This window comes from Haemorhous mexicanus, chromosome 6 (genome assembly GCF_027477595.1).
Source record: "Haemorhous mexicanus isolate bHaeMex1 chromosome 6, bHaeMex1.pri, whole genome shotgun sequence".
Taxonomy (NCBI): Eukaryota; Metazoa; Chordata; class Aves; order Passeriformes; family Fringillidae; genus Haemorhous; species Haemorhous mexicanus.
Genome location: NC_082346.1, coordinates 49217486 through 49244485, shown reverse-complemented (window position 1 = coordinate 49244485; position 27000 = coordinate 49217486). Strand labels below are relative to the sequence as shown.

The window sequence follows — 27000 nt, the reverse complement described above, 5'->3', positions numbered from 1 at the left end:
TGCCAGCATTACCTAAATTTATTTCTAGGGATTTCCTTTTATTTAAAGATGTTTTGTGTTGCTCTCTAGTATAAAATATTTCCTCAAATATCCTCATCTAGTAGGAAAAATCACACAGTGTAAGGTTTTGAGCCATGGTTCAATGACATAATGTTTCTAAGAGCTGTCCACTGGTCAGGTTGTTTAGGAGGCCTTTGCAATTATCTCTGTAGAAGCAGATCAATAATTGAGGCCATGCTGCTGGGGCTGAGGGGTGAAGTGCAGGTTTTGAGGTTGTAAACTAGGGGAAAATGAAAATTCTATCTGGAAATGTACCAGTGTAGGCAATGGCAGTGCAAATGTCATGTCCCAAGTGCATTACCTGGAAGCAATGCCATTGGGGATGACACTAGTTCATTCTCATAGACTCTGCAAACGAAGTGACAATAAACAGGTGAATGAGGACATTTCTCCCCTAATTATAGAAGAAACAAATCTTGATGGCAAAGCTTGTAAAAGTGCTGCAGCATCTAATTATGTCTTTTATGTTTATATACCCTTGGAAACCCTTCTTTGGTGAGATAAGCCAAAATGCAGGGAAACACGTTTGTGCATTAACATGAAAATTAAGTCCTGGCTTTTTGGTGGTGATTTTGTATCTGAGGGGATAGGGTTAAAAAAGTGTTTTGTAGGTAACTTTAGAGTGAGGCTGGTATGTGTTGGTCCTTCTTTTTCCTGTCTTGTCTTACCAATTCCTCTGTATGTAAATATGTTTTAACATATCTTTGCTCTTCTGTTCCTTAGTGGTTTTAATTAGGTTTTTTTACTACTACAGCATTTTTTCCATGTTGAAACTGAACTTTCTACCTCTTGGTTTATACCTCAGTGCCTTGCTTATCCTTCTTACCACTACTGACTTAATCATCGCTGTTTCAAAAATAGTATGCTGACCATTTTTCACCAATTCTGTGCATTCACTACTTTTTGAGACCCTAACAGTGAATTGTGTTCTTTTGTGGGTTCTTTGAAACAGCAAGGGGTGAAATGGACCATAGTGCAAAGCTAACCCATTCCAGTTCAGTGTCTGCTGACCCTATTCTCCAGTTCAGCATAGTGATTCTCAAAAGTCTGAGTCAACTTTTTGGATGGCTTAAAGCTATCTTCAGCCTGGCCTTGAACACTGCCAGGGATTGGGCATCCACAACTTCTCTGGATGTGTTCTGGTGCCTCACCATCCTCATAGTGAAGAATTTCTTCCTAATAGCTAATCTAAACTTCTCTCTTCCAGTTTGAAGACATTACCCCTCTTCCTATCCATACATACCTTTGTAGAAACCTCCTCTCCAGCTCTCCTGTAGGACCCCTTGAGGTACTGGAAGGTGCTGTAACATCTTCCTGAGCCTTCTGTTCTCCAGGCTGAATGACCCCAACTCTCTCAGCTTGTCTCTAAAGGGGAGGTGCTTTAGCCCTCTGGTCATTTTGGTGGCCCTCCTCTAGACTTACTCTGACAAGTCCACATGCTCCCTATGCTGGGGACCCCACACCTGGACACAGCTCTCCAGGTGGGGTCTCATGAGTGTCGAGTAGAAGGGAGAATCACCGCCCTTGCCCTGTGGTCAGACTTCTTTTGATGCAGCTCAACACATGGTTGGCTTTCTGGCCAGTAAAAGCACACTGCCAAGTCATGCCAATATTCAGCTTTTTAACACTGTGGAATTACTCTTTCTCAATCTGTTCAAATGTTGTTGCTTTGTTGTGTGTTATGTTGTCTTTCACCCAGCACACCACTCATGCCTACTTTATCTTACCACATCTGAAAAATAAAAGTTTTCCAGGAGATGGAAGTTAAATTCTCTGTCTTCTACCCATTAATAAAGCAAGCAGCCTGCACTGGATTTGGTATTTTGATGTGCCTTTTTTTTTTTTCCAATAAATTTTTTTGTGGATTTTTAAAATCACCTACCTAGGGGGCCAATTCCTGAAGAGATAGGGCTCCTGAAGAAATACAGTTACATTTTGGACCCTTGCCTGAGTCAGATTTCAAGGCTTACCAGTTTGTGTTGGTGGCCATTCAAGAAGGTGCCTCTTGCTCTCTTCATGCAGTACTGAGGGGGTGTTTGTTTCACTAACTTTTGTTGTTGTTGTTGTTGTTGTTAAACTTTGGAAGACTTTCAGTGCTTTTCCTGTGGCTGGTGGGAATTGGAATTTCACAGAACTCACCAAATGGTAGATAGATAGTAATAGTAATAATTATTTTACTATCTGAAGCTTGGGTTACTGAAGAAGTACTCTCTAAGTAAAAATCTCTTGTTCTTGTTTAGTATTGCTTAATTTGTGAATTTAAATTAAAAAAAAGGACAGGTCCTGGACCCTGTTAGGCTTTACCTGTGCATCTAGTCTCCAATTTACAGGTGAAGTTAACAAAATATGGAGCTGTCCCTTAATAACTTGAAACTTTTTTGACACATTCTGGGTGTAGTTGCTAAGCTAATGGACCTGTACATCTGTTTGGACTTGAGAAGGCAGAAATGCACAGGTCAGAAGCAGAAGGTTCTTTGTGGCCTTAGTGGTTTAAAGGTCAGTTTTGATGCTTCCTCCCAACGGAAGTGACTCACTAGATGTTCCAAAGATGATTATTGCACATTAGAGTTCTAAATGAGACTCTGTCAAAAGAATGCAACAAATGTAAATAAAAAAATAGTCCCAGGCTTCCTGCCCGGTACTTACTACTACATCATTTGGGATCCAGCCATAATTTTTTTTTGTCCTGCTCAAGCATCCCCCTGCTAAAAAGCTCTCACGTTTCAGCAGAAAGATTGTATTACAGGGGGAAATAGTAGACTGTATTACAAGAACAGTTCCCATGGGATAGTAAAATGACTAAGACTTCTTTTTAATATTTGGCAAAATATTAAAAAGAAGATAGCAAACATAATTTTTTAAAAAGGTGTAAAAAAGTTGATAATATTCATCTCTTTAAAGGCATGATGTTCTGGGGAATTCATGTTTGAATTATTTTTCCCCTTTTTTTCTATAAGAAAACTTTGTTTAATGAATTTTTCTTATGAATATTCTAAGTAATGACATCTGGTGTTTGCTTAGGAGTATAATTTATTTGAAGAATCATTTTGTATTAAAGATTTATTTTAAGATTTAAGCAGAAATGACATAATTATTTTCTATTGAAAATGACTCTTTATGTCCCAAGATGCTTCCTTTAAATCAAGGATGATTGAAAAGCATAAGAAAAGTTGGTGAAATGAACATCACTTGTATCAAAATATGAGTATACATTTAGTGAAGAGATCTGAATATAAATAAATGAATGTGTTTATGGTTATGTCTAACCTGTCTGAACAGGGGGAAAATTAATTTTTGTTTTGTTTCTCTGTTTTGAAGGGCTCACAGTTTGTCTCCAACAGATCATTTGGCAGCATTTTACTTGGCACTGCAGCTTGCCATTTCCAGACAGGTTAGTTGTTTTAAAAGTGCAGCATCATGCTGTCATACAAAGATTAGGATTTGTATCTGTTGATGAATAGAGATGAAGATTTCCTCAGTAAAAACCTGGTTTTCCTTGTGCACATATTCACATATATGGAAAAAACCCTTGAAATACTCTCTCCAAACCCCTTCAGTCTTATGCAATTCTCCAGAATTCTGCCATTATTTCCAGCTCTTGGATCAGAAATACGACAGAAGTAATTCTACTTACTTCAACATTTATGTTGCCAGACAGAGAAAAAAAGTCAGGTTTTAAGGTGTTTTTACCTATTCTGTGTAATCTCTGTTCAGATCCTAGAGAGGGAAGCTCTTGAATCCAGTATTTAATGATCTTTACAGTGCTTAACTCTTGAGTACCTGCTAATATCTGTGCCTATCCTCAATACCTGTGGGAGGCTTGGTTATTGTGGACAAAATTATAAAGAAGCGTTTAAGAAAACTGGAAAATATTTTATCACTGTAAAAGAGGTCAGAGCTTAGTCCAGCTTGTACAGCTGTTGCATGTAAGGCATTCTACCATTCATCAGATGGATTTGGATAATGTGGAACTGCTTTCTGTATATCATGTTAAGTCTCTTCTATGTCGTGTTTATTGCACAAAGTAGCCCTGAGCACAGTTGTTTACATTCTCTAGTGACTACTTTTCATTGCTAAGGAGTAGCACAGAACTTGGGCTATGTCACTTAAGAGTGGAATTGATTGTCACTTTACTAGCACAAAATTTTTTTGAGGAGCAGGCTATGACTCTGTACATTCTGAATTCCAAAATACTTGTGTTGCTTAATTAAATTTCTTGGTTTTAACACTTACTGTACTTACTTTGAACAAAAACACAGGCAGCTGAGGAGACAATGAAATTCTACATAAAGAAAAGTTACTCTTGCTGTACATTTCAGTTAAGCATTGCAATTAAAATATTTTCAGAATCATATAGAAATACAGCTAGGACTGGAAAGAGAATATTTTAAAGGGCTGAAGGTAACTGTTTTATAAAAACATTCATCTTACTTTCCAGAGTTAACATATTATTTAATTTTCAGTGTATACTGTGGAGCATCAGGTCCATTTTAAACTTCTGAGTAGTGTCTTGCAGGAGTGAATAGAATCCTACATGTTACCTGAGTGAGCATTTTGAAATTTTTATGGGTGTCAATCAAGTAAAAGGCAATACTTCTAATAGTGGTGCTTTCTTTTTCTGCCCTTTTTTTTTTTATTTTATTTTTTTAAATCAGATACCAGAAGCTTTGGGTTATGTTCGTCAGGCTCTGCAGCTACAAGGAGATGATGCCAACTCTCTTCATCTTCTTGCACTCTTGCTATCAGCCCAGAAACACTATCATGATGCTTTGAATATCATTGATATGGCCTTGAGTGAATATCCAGAAAATTTTATGTGAGTGAATGTCTTGTTTCCTTTCTGTGCTTTCTCTCATATTTATTTTTCCTGGATTCTCATCTCATTCATTTCAATAGGGGATGGATTTGAAGATGGGTCAATTTTTTTTCCAGCAGTCTTCTTTCCTGCCCATTTATTGCAAATCTGCTTATTAAAGACTTGTTAAACAGTGGTAAAGGATTTGTTTTGGAAGGGAGGTTAGAACTGGATAGTTGATTTTACTTTGCTTTTTTTCTACACCATCTGTGTAAATAAATTCTCCCTGTTGCATGCTTTGTACTATATTTGTGTCTTTTATTTTTATGCAGTATTGCAAGAAGTATAAACAGGACTTTACTATTAGCTAGGCTAGATTTATCCCATTTTACAGATAACTCTATAGATATTGTATGGAATCTGTTTTGTAAAATACATCATAAAACAGAGGATCTCCTCATTTGCATAGATAATAACAGTCATCTGAAGTTGGCTGATGGACAGCTACGTAAGTGAACAGGGAAGAAGCATGTTTGCTAAATGTTCTCTTGTTTAAGAAAGAAATAATTCCTTCTGTTTATTTTTCAGGTTAAGTACATCTTAACATACATTTGGATTTCTTACTTTTGTAAGGGTTTTTTTGGTTGGGTTTTTTTTTTTTTCAGTTGGTTGGGTTTTTAAAATTTATTTTCTTATGAAAACCAAATAAAATTCTTTATAGGAAAATATCTCAGGAACAGCTACATTAACTCATTAACTTCCAGTCTTCCACTTTGATGCTTTACCAGCTGTCACTAAGGTTGTAATCCATAATATTACGCGTATCCTGCTTGCTTATTTGGACTTTTTTTTAAAATTACCTCATTCTTAACTTCTAAATGACCAGCCTATATCATAATTTAGCAAAACATGATTTCTTTAAGTATTATTCATTTGAAAATAGAAACTGTGGTGGTTTCCCTTTCTGTTCCTTGACATTTCATATTCCATTTGACTGTCTCTATAAGGTACTGTTGCCTTTTCCCTCACAAATCTGACCAGGACCTCTGTTGATACCACCTCTTGTTAGAACTTCTGTGGCTTGCAGCCAGTTCTGTTCAGTGGCTTTTGTTGCCTTTTGCTGTACCTCACTTCCTAGTTTATCTACACACCTCTGACTTGTTTTGGTTCTTATCAGGGGCTTCTCTACATGTTTCACCATTTCAGAACTATGTAGTAGTTTCTCTTCAAATCTGTTTGTACTTTCCTCAGGACCGAGGGTCTTGTCAGTAAGTCAGGGTTTGAGAGGCAATTGAAGTATCAGCTTCCTAATTTTGTACCCTATTATTGTTAAAGACAAATATGTTCAAAGCACTTTGACTGTCATCTTCTGTCTGTTCTCATTTCATCTTCTGCCACTTAGTGGCAATGTAAATAATGTAGCTGTAACTGCTATGTGTCTCAGAGTACTAATAGTCCAGAAGTATTTCTGAGACTGTACTTTCAGAATTCCCTATTGTTATAGAGAACTCCCTATTATATTAATCTCTGGTGTAATGGGAGAACAAGGGTCCATTCAGTAAAATGTTTAAAAATACTCTTGTGAGCATTCAGAAGGTATTTATGGGTTTTTCAAATGTGGTTCCTGGCTTTTTCCAGAGTAGTTTATACTGCACCTCTGTTAAACATGTTGTACAAGTTGTTCATTAGTAATGATCTTTTTATTAAGGTATGTCTGTGTGTGTATATATATATATATGTGTGTATATGTATATATATATAATACAGGCCATAGTAGTTTTTCTAAATTGTTGGTCCTGTTGTATAATAGGGACTCTGTGGTGATACAGTGTACAGTGTTACAGTGTACTGGTACAGATCTGGGAATTTCTTGGCACTAGTAATCACCATCAGATGTAGTAACAAATGCTGAATAATCCAAGGTGAAACAGTTATCTCTAGAAAGTCTTTCAGAGTCTTGTTTTTAGTGCTGTCAATTTCCCAGAGAAGTCGAAAATATGATTGAGATTTCTTGTCTGCTCTCTCCAATTGATACTGACAGCCAGACAGGCACATCTGGTCAATAATATAAATTTGGATTGATTCTGTCATGTAACTGGGTTATTTTTGCAAGGATTAATCAGCTTATGAAAACTATATGTAATGCTCTTGAAATGGTTGACAACGTGTACGTGCGTATATAGAGAATACAAAACACAACTGCTTAGTGTATTGCTGAATGTTCTTATTTTGCAACTTCTATAAACAATATAATCTCTTGGCATTTCCTAGTAGATTGGGAATAGATCCTCTTGTGTTCCTCTACAGCTTGCTGATTTTTAGATACACTGAAACATTTCATTATTCACCTGTGGTGCTTTATTGGGTTTTGTAAACACTTTAGATGTCTTTATGCTTTATATTTCAGTTATGTCTGCAATCCAGTAAGCTAAACACTGCAAGAGTTCTCTTGGTATTCTCTGTGTTTCTGTCAGGATACTTTACCACAGCTTTATGCAAATGGATACTGTGATGGCTTTGCAGAGTAATAAATATCTATACCTGGAAATATTAAAGCATAGTGCTTGTGATTTATGTTATTCCTTATTTCTCTCATTTCTTGTGCATTATTCCTATCTACATACCTCTGTATGCTGTCACTGCATTGCTGCACTGAGTGCTGTTCTTGCTCTCTTCACAGCTGTATGTTCTTTTTGTTTTGCATTGCTTTAAAAAGAATCCACATTTTCACAAGTTTAATACTGCATCTTTGTAAAATGCCAGAGGTTGCAAGGAACTCCTAGGATACACCATGAATAATGCAGAGAAGTGGCTCCTTTCCAGCACTCTTCTGTTGTAATCAATTAGTAAATATGTTGTCTGTCAGTTTTTGACATTTGAAAACCTGGTGCATTCCTGGAGTTCAAGTTCAATATTTGAAGCTTACAGCAAGCATACCTTTGGATCTGCAATAATGCTAACCTTCCTGCACTATAAAGCTAGAGAGTTGGCCAATCAGATCATGATTTTGCCCTGGCCATCCTAGGTCAATAAGCAGAAAGAAATTCCTCAGAGCCAAAGGATTGTGTCCAATCATTATCTAAAGGGGAGTGGGAGGAATGAGCAAAAACCCTGGGCTGTTAGCAGCAAGGTATAGCTTTTTCTTTGAATAGAGAGTTGGTTGTTCCTCCTATATTCATTATATTGGCAGCATAAATGTGCAGTTTGCTCTGAGATTTGAATAGGTATTGGGAAAACTATTGGCAAAAATCCAAGAAACCTGTAAAAGTGAAATAGATATGTAATAACTTTTTTTCAGAGATACTAAAAAGAAAGTTCTTTGCTGAATATTTATAGCACTATTTTTTCAAACTTCTTGTAGGCTTAAATTGCTAGGTTGTAGCCACTCTATTTATAAAGAAATCAGCTGTGTGAATATAATCAATCTCCTTTTAAATGCTGGCTAATCTTTGAAGCCTCCTGCAATCCAAGCATGCTTTAATATAGGGACAAAAAGATCTCTAGACAAAAGATTATTGAACAAGTTAAGATACTGAAAAGTATGAATACTGTACTCAGTATCAATACTGAGATGGGTGGGAATAAGGTGCCAGCACTGATAAACCTGAATAGGTAATCCCAATCAGGTGCTACTTTGTTTGAATTAATTGAAAGTTAAGGGTTTTCTCCTTTCATTAGAGACCATGTCCCAGCAGTAGAAATATGAAATTCAGTTCTCCAGCTTGACAGGATTTTAATCCACAAATGATGCAGCTCAGAGTCCTAACCATCAAACTGTGTGGGAAGCTGAGTGACATGCTCCCTTTCTCCTCCTGAAACAGAAGCAAGGATGCACTGCCCTGAATGAGAGACTAGGCAGGAAGGAGCCACAATATATCCTAAATTGCTGAAGTCCTTAGCCCTGGGTGGGACTTCAGGTCTCAGTTGCTTGGATTTTCCTTGAGTTTTATTTCTATTAATCCAGTGGTTTCCCACTCTGAATGTGTAATCAGTCCCAGAGGTGTGCATTCCAGTCTGAGGGTGTATTCAGGGTGATGCAAGATACTGGTGGTTGTGTTGCAGTGGTTCATATTGGGCTTGTGATACAATATAAAGTGTGCATGTGCAATTACCTGAGCAGCCTCATTCACAATAGCCCCTCTTGCTTTTATCTGCTTGTTACAAGGAACTTATATCTTAGTGGTGTATTGAATGATGTGAAAGCTTGAAACAACACTTCTGGTTTTAATTCCTAATTAATACATATATTTTTATGTAATTTAAAACATAACTAATCTCAGTCAAGAGAGATGGAGTCTGGTTTCCCAGTGAAGTACTTGGCATATTGTTTTCTTAATCTTAACTGTTAGGGGTTCCCTTAATATTTCAAATGATGGGGCACTTAAATACAAATATAATGCCTACAATTAGTGTAATTAGGCAAAATAAATAGTAAATTGCAAATTTTATGCTAAAAATTAGAACTGCAATGGATAGCAGCTGACAAGCTTTTAAAGTAGCAGAAGTAGGGAACAGCAGATGGGTTATTTGAGGAGTGCAAGTATGTTATTTTAATGTTAAGTACACTCAAAAAGGAAAGGCATATGGTAACAGGTTTGAAGACAACTGAAGACTTAGTTCACAGTTTAAACATTTACATTTCTTGAAGTGTGATGGAAATTTTCTTTCTTCCAAGAATATTTCACAGAAGCTTCAGGCCAATATGTCATTCCTCTGAAAACTATTTAATCTTTTCCTTCCTGACCTTCAAAGGCTCTTTTGAGCTGCATTAGACTTTCCAGAATCACAGGGCCTTTTGACATTCCTCTCAATTCAGTGAGTAAAAAACTTGTTTCCTTCTTGGAGATGTCCAGGTGGGCATAAAAAAGAACTGGTTGGTACAGGCAGTGTTGGATTATACATATACACAGAATGTTTTGTGGGACAGGAAGATATTTGTCAGCTGAAGGAAACAGACTACCCTGTTCTGCTTTCCCAAGGTCAGTTGTAGTTGCACTGCAGTGTGTGGTGCTGGTAAAACTTGTGCTTTTGTGGGTTTTTTCCCTTGATAAATAGAGCACTGGGAATTGTTTGAGGAAAGGGTGATAATATAAGATTGGACAAGAAGTAGTGATGTCAATATTTGACAACATGAATTTTCAAATTCATTCAATTTTGATCCTGTTTATATTGGGAGTTAAATGAATTAGTTCTCAGGATTGATTTTTCTGTAAGTAATGAAACACAGTATCATTTGCTTATGTTTTTTCTTTTTATCCTGGGCTCTTCTATCTCACTCCCCCATCCCTCTTCCCCTTTGGTTGTTGTTATATGCTTTTACTGAATGGTCCATTAAAAAAGACATTGTTGATAGGTAGATATTACTTTATATAACAAATTGGTCATTGGCCTCAGGGTCTTACCCCTGAATTATGTTTGCTAGGCTGTAGATTCTTTGAAACTTGATTGAAAGAGTCCCAGTTTGGGTCATGAGCTGGATGCTGCAGGGAATTCAAGGCAGGCAAACAAAAAGTTTTCAAGTATAACTAATTTGTTCTGGCTTTAGTCAGAAACTATCTTCATTATAGTTTAGACATCTACATTTTCTTAAGGACATTGAGTTCATAATATGGAATACAGTATATATACACTGCACCAAAAATCACAGGTCTGACTGCTTTGGGAGCAAATATATGGGGAATAATAGGGTGCAAGGAAGGCCATCCAATGGATACCAAACATACCTAATCATGATTTTCACAAAATTGTGTTATTTTGGGGCTTGAGGGCTGGTTTTGTTGCTTCTTATGTTTTTTTGAGAGTCATGCTTCAAATAGCAGTCTGAGCAGCCTATTTTTACTTAATCCTTGTTTTTGTGTGTATATGGGCTTCCCAGTACTTGGGATCTATGCAGCCAGTGTTGGAGAAGGTTTGGTGATTGACTGAGAAACAGTTTAGGAGATTTATTTTTTATTAAGCTAAATACTTTCCTGGAGATTTTAAAAAACTAGGTTTGTTTGCTTGACCTCCTCTTGCCAGTGTTGGGAATTTAGTGATTTCAAGGTACTTAAAAATGATGATTTTTCATCTTTTATAATGAACTTTTTATATTTATGTCTTTCCTGATAATAGAACTTTCCTTGAATACTCAACATGGAGTAGACTGACTGTGCAGCAGCTCACTTTGCAATTGCAGAAGACACCTCTATGAGTTTCTTCCTATACTTTGATTATCAGTTGCCTCTAAGATCACTGAATGTATAAATACATCTGTTATAAATCTGTATCTTTCATAGTCTGTCCAGTTTTGTGTTGTCATTCTCCCTGTAGGTTAAATATTTACAATTGTGTCATTTTGTGTTTTGCTGATGATGCAGGTATTTGGGAGTGGAGTAATGTGAAGCTAACTGTAAGCTTTTTACAGCAAGTGTTAAAGGGACAGCTGTCAAAACTGGATGCTTGAATTAATAGTTTGAGGCCAGCGGGATCAAATCCTAAACCCCTTGACTGTCTATATATTAGAAGTTCCTAAATTTGCTTTACTTTTTATATTACTGTAGATTTAGCTAAAGCAACCCTTCCAGAGAACTTCAGTCTTTATAGGAGCACATCAAAACATGGAGAAACCATTGTAGCCTGTGGTAGTGTGTTTCAGTGTTGGAGTTGCACTCTTCATCAAGACTGCATTTTTGTTTTTAATTTCAATTGATCCCTTTTTGGTTTCTTTCCAGCCATTGGTTTTTATACCATAATTTGCTAATCCCTCTGCAATCCTGGTGCCTCCATTCTCTTGATGGTAGCTTTTGTAAGAAGACCACCTCCCAACATCCTTTCTGATAAGAGCATCATGGTACTTGCTGGCAGTAAGGGCATGTTCTCCAGCCTTTCAGTTATACCTTGCACTGTAGCCAGTTTTCATCATGTGTGAGCCAGAACTGCACAAAATATTTCAATAATATTTATTACATTGTTATACAGAGAAGCACCTGCATCTCTGGGGGAAGGGTTGTGTTAATTACTCTGAGCATAATTGCTTCACTGGGGACTTTGATTCAACTACCTGTTTGCTGGCATTCTTATTTGCCTCTTGGTTAGTTATTTTTATGATGTGTTTCCCCATATAGATTGCAAAGGCTGTATTTGTTCCAGTACTTATATATTTCATTTTTAAAAAGAAATTTGGCCTGACAGCTATTAAACCATGCTGCTGAACACTTTCTTCTGGAAGTTTCCTACTGTGTTTTATAAGGATCTTTACATGAGGGGGTATATTACATGTAAATTAGAGTCCTGTTGCATTCAATTGAAATTTTTAAGTGAAGAATTTTAAGGCAGTCAGCCCTACCTTCTGCTTCTAAAAGAAGCTATCAACTTGCAGACAGTAAACTGTTGTCAAAATCTGGATTGTCAATGACATAAACACTGGGAACTTCAGGATTTTCTTCTAATTTTAGCTTTTTTTTTGTTAAACTATTCATTTATGAGTAATTACAAGGATTTTAGAAGGACACTTGCTCACAGCATGTACTGACACAGAGAAAACTGACCATGCCAAGGTTTGGCTTCCCTCCTACTTCCTCATTTCTTATGGTTCCTGTCAATCATCAGAAGCTTTCCTATGTATGGAATTGTTGAGTGTAAGGATTGCTAACACTTTATCTAAAAAGGTCAATACATTTATATTCTTGCAAATAATCAATTTGGAATAATATTTGTTCCACCTTAATTTTGTGTATTCTGTGTACTGCTTTCCCACCAATTATTCTGTGAGGTCTCAAAGTTAACCTGCTGAAATTTGCACAAGCAATTGACACTATCATGGTTTGTTACAGAAATGACATCAAACTGTATGGAGTATGCAGGTGAATAAGCTCTATGTCACCATATTTCTTTTTTCCCTTAACTTCAGATATTCTGAGGTCTACATTGTCTGTTAAAAAAGAGTTTATTTTCAGAGTTCAGTATCTTTATTATTACATTCTGCATCATCCTTTTTGTGATTTTTTTTTTTAAGTGCTGAATTATTGTCAAAGTAGTTAGTCTAAGATTTTACAAGTCATAAGATTAGACTTGGTGAGGGGGTTTTTGGGGCTGGGGGTGTTGTTTGTTTGATAGTTTTTGTGGGGGCTGGTTTTTTTTAGGGGGTTTTCTTTGCTTTTTTAATATAGTGCTTGGTTTTAAAGCCAGAACTTCTTTCGAATTCTTCTAGCATTGGAGGATTTGAAGTTGTGGGATATATCAAATAAGCACTTAAAAGTGAAAAATGAAGTATTATATAACTCCACACAGAACTGGTATTTGCCACCTTTCTTTTATGCTCTCGTAAGTAACAGGCTATATATCAGAATTGATTATATATAAAGTTTATTATTCTAGTTAAGCTATTGTATAAATTGATGTGTTTTTCTGGGAGATCATACTGTTGTTTGATACTTTTTGTGGCTTGTTTGTTGCTTGTACCCATATTTATGGGACTGCCTGTATATTAATTATTTCCTAATATTTTTAATAATTGATTGTCATGTAAAAAATACTGTTAGCTGAAGTTACTCTCAGCAAACACTTCAATTATTTTAAAAGGTTCTCTTAAAACATACTAAGTTTACTCCAAGTAGGTTAAACATAAACCAAAGTAGTTGTAATTTTAATCCTGCATTCTAAGCAAGGAGATTTGATGCATTCTTTTAAATTTTATTTTCCTAGGGTGGTTCTTAGGTTTTCCAGCAAGTCTTCTGGTGCTTTACACTATAATTTTCAATGCGCATACTTTTAAGTGTTGTATACAACTCTTTCTTATTTTCTTCAAGCTCTGAACAATGTAAATAACTTGTATAATAAGAGAATAATAATGAAATTTGCTTCCAACACTAACTGAAAGTAGAGCATTCTGATCAGTTTTGATCAGGATATGGGGATATGGACTCTTCAGAAGAAGTCTAGTGGAACTAACTAAGTTTCCTGTAGGATGTTACTTAGTCTGAGGGACTTTAGGGAGGTTCCTGATTACTACTGCATTGAGTGACAGGGCTGTAGCAGGCAGGTCTGGGGGAAGCATCACAGTGTGTCACGTTGCTTGATTTGAAGAAAGTATCACAGCATGTAAGGCAGGTCTCATCATGCAGTAGTGTATTAAATACAGATATCCAACTATGGCTGATCCAAGCCATTGTGGTCTTTCAGTGCACAGCAACTTGTGGAAATTGCTGACTTGATCCCAAGAGCGGTTTTAAAATGATGCTTGAAGTGAGCAGTATCTGTCCACTGACATAACCAAGAGTTTTCAGTATTAGTAGTGTTACTTGTCACACAGCAGAGCTCAGTCTTCCATACTTCAAATTTTTGTTTCATTCAACAGATTAGAAATACCTTCAATAGCTTAAGCCAGTATTGGACCAATTAACTTCTCTTGATCTCCTGACCTTGTAAGAGAGTTTCTAGGAAAGAAAATTGGGGTGGTTGCAGCGTTTTCAAAAAGTGAAACAGACTGGATGAGAATTAAAACAACAATTCTATTTTGGAGATTAATAAGGTCTTTGCTATCAATTACACTGGTTGGATGGTAAAGAAAGCTTCAGATCATGGATTAATAGATTAGTTTGCACTGATTAGGCAATAAAGCAGTAGCAAGAACCTTAGATGGTACAAGGCCCCGTTATTATAGTGGTCCTAATATTTTTCATGAATTTACCAGTTGTATTTTAAGAAGTTAGGTTATTTGCACAACGTCTTCTGTAGTGAAAACAAAACAAACTGTGAGGAAGCAGTCTTTTCTACAACCTAATTATAAATCAGGAGACCTGATTCCCACCCTTAGTGTTTTAATAATCTGAATGGCCTTTAGATATACTTGTTTTTGTGAAAACAATTTCCTCTAGATAAATTGTTCTTTTCCCTTCCTGCTGCTTGTCTCATCTGTATTTGTAGAAAGAATTTGTTCTTCTTCTTGGCTTTTTTTTTCTGCTAGACTGACTAAATGAAGTATTTTTTTGTACTCTGTGGTTTCCAGTAATTGGATCACCCTTAGTGCCTTTCTGTGCAGCCGCTCCAGTTTGAAATTCCTCAAGTGTGTGGGTTTTTTAGCTGTTACAATGAGAATTACATATAACATTCCAGGTGTGCTCTCACTGGGATATTGTACGATGCCGCTGTGTCTTTCTCCTTCTGTTCCAATGAGTAGTCCCTCAATTGCATCTGGCCTCTTCACAGCTGTCTTACCTTGATGAGCCCAGCTGATAGGCAGCTCTGGTTTGGAATAATGGTTACACAGGTTGTTTAATGCTCCTTCCCTCCTGACAAAATCATTGGCAATATAGATGCTGTTCCCCACTCATTCCAGAAGTGATATTTTCTTTGAAGTTTTACTTTAGAAAGGACAGTCCTATGTGTCATTGTTTCCATATTTCTGAGAAATGGACTGTTTTTTGCTGCCTTGACTTTAGTCATCCTTAAAGGGTTCCTGTTCCCCATTTGTCATAGTTTTCATATCTCAGACAGCATAGGTAAAGATTATGGTGAAGGTTGGGGCTTCATTCCTGAATATTCTTAATTTTCATCCCCATTTAGTAAGCACATTTTCTCTTTTTTCCTGCTTTGATACAAAAAAGCCATAAAAGACTATAATTTTAGTATATAATAATCTGATTCAAGTGTAGTTTAGCTTTTTTTTTTACTAATTTACGTAAGATGCAGCTTTTTGTGTTGCTCTTTTGTCCCCTGCCTGTCCTCTGCTGTTCTTGATAGGATCCCTGCGCATTTCTGCTGTCTTACTTGCACATCTTCTCAATGATTAGCTTGTCACACATGGAGTTTTACCCATTCAACTTGAGACACAGATCCTTAAATGTTTGAGCATCCTTGTGTTAAACACCAGGCTTCTGCTGCTTCTTGGATGTCTTTGCTAACCTTCGCTATCAGGTTATTTGTCACTGACATTCAAAGACCTAGTTATAAACCTGTTTGGAATTTTTCATTCTTTCTTTAAATAAAAATCCAGTAAAGTATGGATTAGGTTATGAGCAGCTGTTTTATAATATCCTCATTAGTTAGTGAGAACAGTCTTCAAGTAATGGAGTCATTTGCTGCTTCAGTAGCTATTTCATAAATTTACCAGCTATTAGCTCCAAGAATAACTAAGTCTTTCCACTTAAGAGTTTGAGTTGTTCTTCATTTTGTGTCTGGGTAATTAGTCTCCTAAAATGATACAATTCACTTTATTTTTAGCTATGTTAAAGATCTGCATCCATAGAAAACACTGTTGCTGGAACAAATGGCCTACTAGTCTGTCTTTGAAAGAACCTGTTTTACCTACTTCCCTTCCCCAAGGATTTGACCCTAACAGATTTCTGTTCCTATCTGTTGTATTTATTGTACATCTCTGACACACATTGTTCTACTCTTGATTTCTTTTTTGAATATTGTTTTTTCTTCAGTACTTTTTAATGGAGTGCTATTCACCCATGTCAAGGGTTCTCTGGCACCGCGTGCCAGTAATTTAAACTTGTGGTTGTCAAACAGGCACAAACAGATAATGATGTTCATAAAATCTACAGCTTAATTTTTATCATCCTATCATTTGGTAGTTTTTATCTATTCTTCATAATTTTAGTAGTGTATCAAAGCTTCTTGTAAGGTTTAAAATTCTGTGTCTGTAATGCAGGCTGTATTCCAGAAGAGCTGTTTTTACAGATGCTTGAAGTTGACCTTTCAGAAAATCTTTTTTCAGATAACCTACCTCTTAGTTTCTAAAACCTTCCTGATAATACTTGCCCCTGACCTGCTTATACCTCCAGCCATGTTTCAAGGGAACTTGATAAAATTAAGGTAATATGGGAGCTGTCTTTGTCACATGGGGTTCCTCCTTTCTGTTGCCTCCTTCCTCTTCCCTTCCCCCATTTGTCAAGTATGTATAGTTGGCAGGTTTTCATTTTATTAACAACGTCATGTTTCCGTTTTCTGAGGTGTCTTAGTTCTTTTAAGATTTATAGTCCAAATATTAATTGGATCCAGGGAAGCTGCTCTATGTGGCTTTATAAATGCAGCCTTTTCTACTCACAAGATTATTTTTTCTATAGTGTGGATAATCCTACACCTGTGCACTTTATTTATTAGATCAGATGTCCTAGCCTTTATTAGAATTGTGAATATTTTTCCATCATATACTTTGTTTGTTGTTTGTATTTTGGAAAATGTGTGAACACCCTGTCCTGTTGACTGCCATAATGCACAAGAAACCAGAATGATGTTGCAACACTTGCATCCAAAAGCACCAAACTGATGTGTTCCTTTTATTCTTATACAAGTATATTTGTCTTCTGCTGTTTTGATGTTGAATCCTACACAAGTAACCCGGGTTCCAGTATTTTTGTTGCACTGATTCCTGTTATGTTGTACTTGTGTTTTTTAAGTAATTTCTTAATAACCAGATCCTCTCCCTTTCTTTCCCCTGCTCCATTTTTCCTTTTAAATTTTGCTTGTTGAATCTTAGTATTTTGCTCACCCTGTGCCTTCCCTCTGCTACAAAATCCCTAAGATTCTTAAATGCTTGAAAACTGTTAATAGAAATTCAGTCTATATGTAAACTGTATATAATAAGGTATATATTATGATTATTGACTCTAGAATGACTTGCAAATTCAGTGCTTCTGAATTGATTATGTTCCATAACTTTTGTAAAATGCTTTACGATCACAAATTTTAAGAAATTGAGCTTTTCTAGGCTCTTCAAACTGTCAAATGTACTATCTTACAGAGAAGCAGGAAAGGGATTGTATGAGACAGATTCCTGTGATTTTGGTTTCAGGTTTTGATGCCTAGGTCTTGCTCTTTGGGTGAGGCTTGCATGTGCATGTGTTAAGGGTAGACAAGATGAGGGGAGTGTGAAGGAAGGAGGATGTTATTTGTCATATTTCCTTCTCTTGTCAGTCAAATGATGGACAGAGCTGGACATGTTTTTCTTTGAGTGTTACAGTTGCTGTTAAATGAGTATCTAGAGAGGACATCTCTGCCAAATGAAATACAACTTTAAATTATGCATATAGTTCCCTTTGTACTCAAATCCAATTTACTGATAGGAAGAAAGCTAAGCTAGTATGAATGCTCTACGTTACAGAGTGATTACACTGCTCTACATTCTTACAAGATATCAAGTGAGACTTCATATGACATTACGTACCTGGCAGGTGCTCATTTTCTTTGACTAACACAGCAAACTGCCTTTGGTTTCTTCCTCAGTCCCACAATGCACGTGTTGCACACTTAAGGTTGTGTGATTCATTTTTGGATTTACATGCTGGGTAGTTTCTGCCAAGGATGTTAAGTGCAATGCTGAAGATTTGACTACTATAACTTGATATAATTTCTTATTCTTGAGAAAACTCTCTGCACTTTTCAGTTACTATTAGCAGCCTCCAAGTTTGTATTTGGGATAAGAAACTTCTGAGCTTTCACACATCCCCCCCCCCCCCCCACCCTCTACACCCTTCTCAGTCTTCCCACGCAAACCATATGAGCAATCATATAAATTTTTCACTTAGTATGATTAAGGTTGCAGTGGAATAAAATGCCAAAGTACACCTGGGTTTTAAAACAGAAAGTAGGCTAACAGTTTTACATGCATGCTCTCCTCCTATATATGCTTTGTGCTTTTTAATCTCCGATTTTGCTAAAAATTGCCTTTAAATTAGTATTTTTCTAGTATTGTCTGTTCCTAGGTGCTGTGACTCCTGTAAATGTGCCTACCAATGGACTAGCTCCTTTATTGTCACATTGCATTTATATTCTTTAAATAACTGGGAGGCTATCTAGGTTACTCTGGTGGAGAGTCTACAACTTGATGGATCCTGTGGAATCCTGTGGTACTGTTAATATCAATAAACTACATTGTGTTATAACTTTTTTTTTAATTAACATAAAAATCCTGTCACCTATTGCTTCTGTCCAGTTGAAAAAAGCATCTTGTAAAAAGCACTGTTACTTTGATGGCATTAGATATTTATTGCAATTACTTAATTAAATTTTAATTATTACTGTATTTGAAATTTAGTTTTCTCCAGTTTTGTGTGATGCTGTCTTTAAAAATTTTTTCGTGAATTGGAATATCTTTTAACTTCTTTTTCCTTTTCACTAGATTGCTGTTTACAAAAGTCAAATTGGAGTCCCTGTGCAGAGGCCCAGATGAAGCACTCCTTACTTGTAAACACATGCTCCAGATTTGGAAATCCTGCTACAATCTAACTAACCCAAGGTAAGATGCTGTAGAGTGCTGGGCTGCTCACCACCTTGCTTAGTAGCTTTTCAGGGCAATATTAGGTCAGAAGTCCTGCATTTACTTGTTTTGGTATTTCATATAAACAAATGAATCTTCTGGAAATCTAGAGACTGAGGTTCAAAGACACCAGTTGATGGTCATGTGGAACTACCCAGGGTTCTATGAAGTAAATGCCAAAGCTACTAAATTCTGCAATGATAAAGACTGGTTACACAGATTGGATAACTCAAATGAGTTACCCAGTTCTCAGTGTACTGGTATGGTCTTGTTTTGTGTCCTGATCAGGGTTTTAGTCTTTTATATTGTCTGGTGGAGAGATTGCTGTAGTAGGAATTTTGTTCAAGGGTTTTCATTGAATAATGTTAGAGGACAAGACATTGATTAGACCCATGGAAGCATCAGTGATCATATGGATAGAAATGATGTCCTTGCATAGTCAGCATGGCTGTTTTTTTCAAGGGAGATCTTGCTTATGAACCTATTTAGGTTCTTCGAAGGCATTAACAAATATATAAACATAAGTTGTTATAGTCCTGTTTGAGTTTCCAAAATGCTTTTGTGAAGGTCCTTTGCCATATATATTTAGACAAGCTGTGAAGCAGATGAGAAGGCTACTTAGCAGAAATCCGTGCTGGTATTATTCAATATGTTTATCAAATACCTGGAGAAGGACACAAGCAGAATTTCCTGCTCCCTGGTTGTTTGAAGGGTTGACAGCCTCTGGAGAAGAAATGCTACAGCAGAAGAGCTTTGTACCAGGTGGTATCAGATACCTGTGCAGCAGTATGATGGACATTCAGTTTTTGCTGTACTTTGAGTCCAGTCATGTGAACACATGCATCTCTTTTAGAAGATTGACAGAGTTGACCTAATGGCAGGAGAGGGAAAACTGCTTCTCTGCTTAGGGAGATAGTGAGCATTCAGAGCAGCAAAGTTTGGAGGGCGTGGCAGGAAAAGCCTGGGAGGGCACCTGAGTCAATCCCAGCATATTGAGACCCTGACAGTGCATTGTGGAGCAGGGAGCATCACTCAGGTTACAGAAAGCAAATATATCAGCAACCAGACAGGCTCGAGCTGAATCTTTTCAATTCAAAGTGCCTGAATGTGGAATAGGGGCCAGGGAGAAAATTTCTCTTCTAACCTAGTGGGTGGTGCTTTATTTTAGTTAGCTGGTTGTGTGTGTGGGCAGGCAGGGTTAAGAGTTTAGTATCAGAATACTGCACTTTGCAGAATAGCTACAGTTTCTGTGCAAGCCTAATTTCAGACTGGCTTTGCATGTACTCCAACACAACTTTTCACCTTCCATCTCTGCTGTTATATCCTTTACACATATCAGGGCTCTAATCATAACTTGTCATTACTGCCTTGTTGTTCTTGTGCTAAGAGCTACTGTGCCATGTTAAATACACTTTAAGTAAAGCCTCCTTCAGACAACAGCAGGGACTGTGAAAACTCACTCTTGGCTATGTCAGCTTCAAACAGCAGTGCTTGATAACTCTCCTTGGCACCATTCTTCTTCAAGAACATCTAAGTGGAAAAATTAGTGAGGACTACTTCTCATGTGATTTTTTTTTTTCATACTGATTTTTTTTTTATCTTGACATCTAAGTCTTTTCTTGAAGTTATGGTAGTGCATTAAAATCAAATTCAGAATGGAATGAACAGGAACTGTGGAGAAGTGTCATGATGGAAGTAGACAAGTTTCCCAAATCACACATTCAGAGTTACATCAAGCAGTGAATGAGGATACCAAGTTGGAGTCTTCCTTTGGCTGGTCTGTGGGAAATGGAAGGACTGAGTACCTACACATTGTATCACAGTGATCCAGATCCATCCAGTTCTTACCCAGGGGTAACAGTTACTGAGACCTGAAATGTGACTGGGAAGGTTTTTTCACCCAGCTGCACTCCTCTTGTACTGAAGAATGATGGTGTAGGATTGTTGTGAAAACTTTAATTTTTCAACCTTTCTAGTTTTAACACAGACTTCATTTTGTTGCAAAGCACCATTTGAAAATTATGTCTCCCACTAGGAATAATGGAAGCCTTTTTAAAAAAAGGCTTCTTTAAGTCAGTAATAAAAGGTCTTTTAATAATTTTAAACCTTTTTATAATGTTGTTCTTCAAAGATTTAAATGTCTTTTATGCTTATTTGAAATATCTTTTTCTATTACGATTTAGACTGAAGACTAATTTGGTGTATCATTTTCCCAATAAGATAAGAATTTACCTTTTTGATAAGCTGTGATTTATATTAAATATTTCTTCTGCAGTGAATCAGATTTAGTGGGAACATGGGTTTAGTGCCCTCAATAAAATTTTAATAATAAAAATAAAGCACAAATACCTAGACATACCTTAAATAGGGCCAAATGCAATACCGCGAATTACCTTTGTTCAATCAATGTAGAACTTTTGTCTTTAATTGAAATACAAACTTTTTTCTCATGAGATGGTTAATATGAATTTTAAAATTATTTTGTGGTGCAAGGCTTGGAAGATTTAAGTGTTTGCCTTTATTCTACTGCTTAAAATGCATTAGAAAATAGTTGAATTCTTTTCCACTCGATGGTTTGCATTTAAAAAAAGGAACAAACCATAGTGCCAGTGCTGTGCTTGGAAGATATTGACAGTAGGTCTGGCTCTACTTGTCAGCAACATTTGACATGTGGTTGCATGTGGATTGAGGAAGTGATTACCACAGAAAATTTACACCAAGTGATGTAACAACTATAGCTGATAGTGCATGGCCCAGAAAGTTCCCCTCTGTTTCCTGTGGATTTCTATTATGATGTCATCTTGTAAGGAAATAATGCAATAATGTCATGGTAATGCAAAATTTTACTTCTACCATTATAGTAACAGCTCTAAAAAGAGGTAATGTTGTTTCACTGACTTTTGCAACTATTAAGAACTGTTGGGAGACTTCTTGCCATTAATTCAGTCCAAATTCAGAAGGAGGCAGTTGTAAAATTAAGGCAAATGGAGAGATGTGCTGAATTCCAGGCTTGCAGTTTAGATTAAAGTTTCTCAGGCTTTACTTTAAAATAGGATTTTTGTACAGTTCTTTCTCTTCAGGAGAATCAGACAAAAGATTGCACTCTGCTAAGTTGGGCTAACAGTTCAGCTGCTTTGAAGCTTAATAACTATTAAGGTTTTGGGATGGTTTGGTTTTTTCATGAGGTTTTAAAGAAAATATTTATTGATAATGAATAGTACTAGACTTAACAATCCTAAAAATGAAATTACTATATTAACCATAGAATGTTAAAGAAGGGATGCCCATATGTGCTTCCTTACACTTTGCTGACAATGTGTCTCAATGCTTGCCTCATCTGAGGGAGAAAAACCTCTTAGTTCTTCAGTCCCAGTTCTTGTGCTGAATTTTTAATAGTAGTTCTAGGAGCAGTTAGTTTTCCAGGAAGCATATCTCCAAGAAGCCTGAGGGTCAGATACTGATTTACTGCTAAGTAAGAAGTTAAGTTTGCCCATAGGTGCAGTCAGTAAAAATCACTGCCACTGCTTATGCTCCTGAGATGTTAGAAGTGTTCAAAATGTTTCTGCTATGCTGTTAAGAGTCAAGCCTGCTGTTGAACATTAGGCAGTTAATATGAATATGTGCATATATTAAAAAAACCTGAAAACACAAAACTAAACCAGCCCTTTATAACATCTTTACCTAAAACTGGATGTCCTGGCTTTAGCCTTTCTGTTTATCCCAGAGAAAGTGTGGATTTTCGAACTTATACCTGCCTTCTCAGCTTTCTGTGAAACCTGTACCTCATATCATATAAATATTCAAGGTACAATAGATTCTTTCTGTAGAGGTGTTAGTTATGAATTAAATTAAAAGCCGCTGTTCCCTTTTTGGTTGTATTAATTATGAAAACAGAATTGCTGAAGTAAATAAGGATTTAATTTTGCTCAGCTTAATTCTGTTTTAATGCAACTGGCTTAATGCACGGTGAGTGGTTAGTGGTGCTTAGTACTAAATTTGGTCATAGCTGTAACTTTTATAGCAAGAACCTTTGTGGGAGTAGGGCAGCATGCAACTTGTATATCAGTATATAATTTTGTATTTTAATAGCTTACAACTCCTGTACTTCATTACAGTGATTCTGGACGTGGGAGCAGCTTGTTAGACAGAGCTATTGCTGATAGACGACAGCTCAATACAATTACATTACCAGATTTCAGTGATCCTGAAACAGGTAAGAAATGCATATGAACAGTAAAATAGGTTGTGGTCTGGCCGTAGCTAGATTTTGCATTAGTTTTTTTTTTTTGATTTTTCAAAATGAAATTATATTTTACTTATTGTCTTATAAGTGGAAATAGACATTGTGTGATATAAGATTTCTTTTTCTTCTTTTTAGTTTATGAAGTACTTGCTGGCCATGTTCTCTGTAAATTAAAATATTTATGGTATGAATCTTGCTGAGTTTAGTAGTATTTCCTTATGCAAGGGCTAAAAATTAGTATGCTGAACTAGCCTACTTGCCAAAGTCCTGTGCTTTTTCGTTCATTCAATATTTGCGCATTTTTGTTTAAAAGATAAATTTTAAAAAAATTCAGATAACTTTGAATTTCAAAAGAATAAAAGACATTGTTTTTAATTAATTAAAATCTCAAATATATGTTAAAATATAATTACATGGGTGGCTTGGCTTACTGTGGACATACTTTGACATTATAAGCAAAATTAATTTGTTGTAAATCAAACATACTGTGGTATTTTTACATACATATAAAAAATCGTGGTGCACACGTATGCCACATAAAAGCTAATATTGTTACATGTCAGTAAATACTGACAATATATGAGTTGTCTGTATTAATATATTCAGTTATCCCAATGCAAACTAATATACCTTAGAAGTTATGCAATCAAAAATACATGAGCCATGCATTCTGTGGAGATTGCAGAAGGAATTATCATGATGCTCCTAATTCCAAAACTTTTGCCATATCTTACTTGTGTTCTAAATACTGAGTTTTCTTTTTCTGGGTTTTAAAATGAGAGAAGGCTTTTCCTGGGACCTTTCAGGGGGGTATTTCTGCTCAATCACTATTTGACACAAACAGCTTATGGGAAAATATGCCAGCCTATGAATTTGAGTACACTTGACCCATAAATTAGACACATAAGACACATTGAAAGGTGTACTGTATGTCTAATATCGCAATAGTGCAGTAGAGAAAAATCCAATTTAGTTATTTGACTTCTGAAAATTAAATTGGATTGAATGTTCAATTTTGAATGTAAAGCAGTGTTCTGGGCTTGCTGTAGTGCAAGCAGTTTTGATTGCAAAGATCAGGTCGCTTGATTTCAAAGACCAGCAATATGATATGGAGCAATTAACATGGAATCTTCTGTCTTCTTGTATTCGTATAATTAAAAGGGGTAAGATAACATTGCCTCATGCTATGGTGATCATTCTATATTCTAGTCTAGCTGATAGTTTCATTTTTAAGAGCATAACTATGTTTTATGGGTTTCATATATATAGATAGACATAACTATAGATAAAGTTTTTTGCCTTTAAAAAAGTGCTTGTTGGGGATGGATGTTGTGAAAGGTTTTTTGTGGTTAGTGGTGGTTTTTGTTTGTTTCTTTTTCAGTGAGGACCTACATTTATACCTTCAGGGTGTCCCATTTTATGCCTACCATACTTGAGAGCACAGTGAATTGGTGCACTTGAAAGATTGCATAGTCCTCAATACTTTTAAGTAAAGATGAACCCTCGTTCAAAACAGTGAGCTTTTCAAGAAGCTTGCCCCAAATTCAAATCCTGCAGCCAACATCCTGATCCAGACAGGATCTCTGCATACATTCTGATTTTTCTAGCAGGTCCAAATTGTATTTTTTCTGATCTCAGCTGTATTGTTAGAACTTAACTCTATTGTCAAGGACAACAAGATGGAAAATTAAAAATTATTTATCCTATAAAAGGTAATTGTGGAGGATCAATGGGTAGATGTCCCTTATGGTTTTTTTTTTTGTTTTCTTTAAGGGAAGTTGGAGTTGATTTTGGTTGTTGGTAGGGTTTTTAATTGTTAATTTTAGCAGAAGAAATATTGTTGCAATACCAGTACTCAATTTCTGGCAAAGACTAGAACTTTGTTATCTACTGAATCAACATAATTATATATATAAAAAAGCTCCACATCGAGTATTTGTCCAGAATTCTCCATCAGAATATTATATAAACATTTGGAAGGAATTAAAAGATTATGGTACTACAAGAATAAAAACAGTCAAGCTTGCCATAGTGTTTGAGAAAGCTTAAGCAGACTGTCAATAAAATATTGTTCACAACAGATACATGCTAGAAACAATAGATGGTCAAGATGTTAGACCTTTGTAGGGCTGAAAGGGCTGACCTCCAAAATCTGGGGATCCACAGTCTTTAGAAATGCAGAAGGAATTTGGCAAAGTAAAAAATGTTAAAATGCAAGAAAGTTCTGGCTGAAAATCCTCTCAGGATGGAAATGTTTGATCCCCTCCTTGTGTAATGCTACTTTGTGAATACATTTATATTTCTGGATACATGTAAACATTTGGAAATTTTCCACTTCATAATTCTGCTTGCCATCTATGATGATGATTCCCTTTGCTTGTCTAATCTGAATTCAGTCGTCTAAATACCAAGAAATGAGAGCTAAAATTAATATTTGAAGTTTATGGAAAATCCTTCCAAGAAAATCCAGGTGCAGTTGGTGTAAATTCTTCTTCTTTTAAAATCTATCAGTTAAGCAGAAGCTGACCTTTAAAAAAGAAGGGGTTAAAAACTTGCTTTATATGGAGCTCTTACCAATCCTATAATGATTAAGTGATTCAAGTTTAAATTTGTGTAGCCTTTAAAGTCTCAAAAGAGTGTATTGTGGATTTCTTACAAGGCTAGACTGTTGATTCTAATGTCCTGATCAATAACTATGTCAAATTTACTTTAAACTTGTCTGTTTCGGTTGGCTTGCCATGAGTGGCATGCAGTTATATTTGTGTATATCAATGAAGAAAATAAATTTAGAGGGGAGAAAAAAAGAGCTTTGATGAATCAAGCAATCTCACAGGGACACAGACACTTTTCATATTCACAGACAGACCAAAATATGCAAATCTCTACACACTAATTGGCTATTTGCTTAAGATAAATTGCAATCAATCCTTATAAAACCTCTGTTCAGTCTAGTTTCAGTTCACTTAGTTTATCATAGGAAGAACCAATATTACGTGAGTTTTTGATTTTGGCATTTTTTTCCCATAAATATATTTTTAAAAATTTTTATGCCTTGGAACATAAGGACAAAAGTATTTTATTTCCTTTTTAAATCTAGTATTTATGTCTAAATTGACTATGAAAGAAGAGCACATATAAGTAAAGGGGTATTTTTGTTGCTGTTGCTTTCAGAAGTGATGTTTATTTTATGTAGGAGCCATTTCGATCTTACCAAACAGTGAAACAAACGCTTTGCGGTTTTGGCATCCATGAGTCCCTTAAACCCTGTTGGATCTTTTTTCTTTCCTGTCCCCCTCCACAACCCCTTACCATTCTCTTTGTTTCGCTTTTTAGCCTCTGATACTTCCTCATCTTCTCTCTCAAGAACAGAGTCTCCTCTCCAACTGTTTGTATCTTCTCATCTTCCTCATCCTCATCCTAAACCAGATACCTTTGTCTGGCCCCATGCAGCCTCTCCATACTGTGACCAAGTTCCTGAGCCCTGTTCACCTACTCGCTGTAAATTGGCTTTCTATTCCTGATGAGCATGTTTGTGCTGTACTATTCTGATAATCTTCACAGCTGATAAACCGTGGTTGAATAGATTATGTTTCAACAGTGTCAGTGAAATCTGGCCTTTCAGCTGCTTTTCATTAAACACTGCATGGGTTTTAAGAGTTT

General features: G+C 36.1%; 1 protein-coding gene across 3 annotated transcripts in view; it reads left to right on the top strand.

Annotated features, from left to right (window-relative positions):
- Positions 1 to 27000, top strand: part of TTC7B (tetratricopeptide repeat domain 7B) — a 120603-nt gene that overhangs the window by 57327 nt on the left and 36276 nt on the right. For 2 of the 3 annotated variants that reach the window (XM_059850141.1, XM_059850143.1), the window contains 4 exons: positions 3379 to 3451; positions 4716 to 4876; positions 18960 to 19076; positions 23213 to 23310. In XM_059850141.1, coding sequence (XP_059706124.1) covers positions 3379 to 3451; positions 4716 to 4876; positions 18960 to 19076; positions 23213 to 23310 — 449 coding nt within the window. The remainder of the gene's footprint in view (positions 1 to 3378; positions 3452 to 4715; positions 4877 to 18959; positions 19077 to 23212; positions 23311 to 27000) is intronic. The other variant, XM_059850142.1, reaches the window with a different exon arrangement.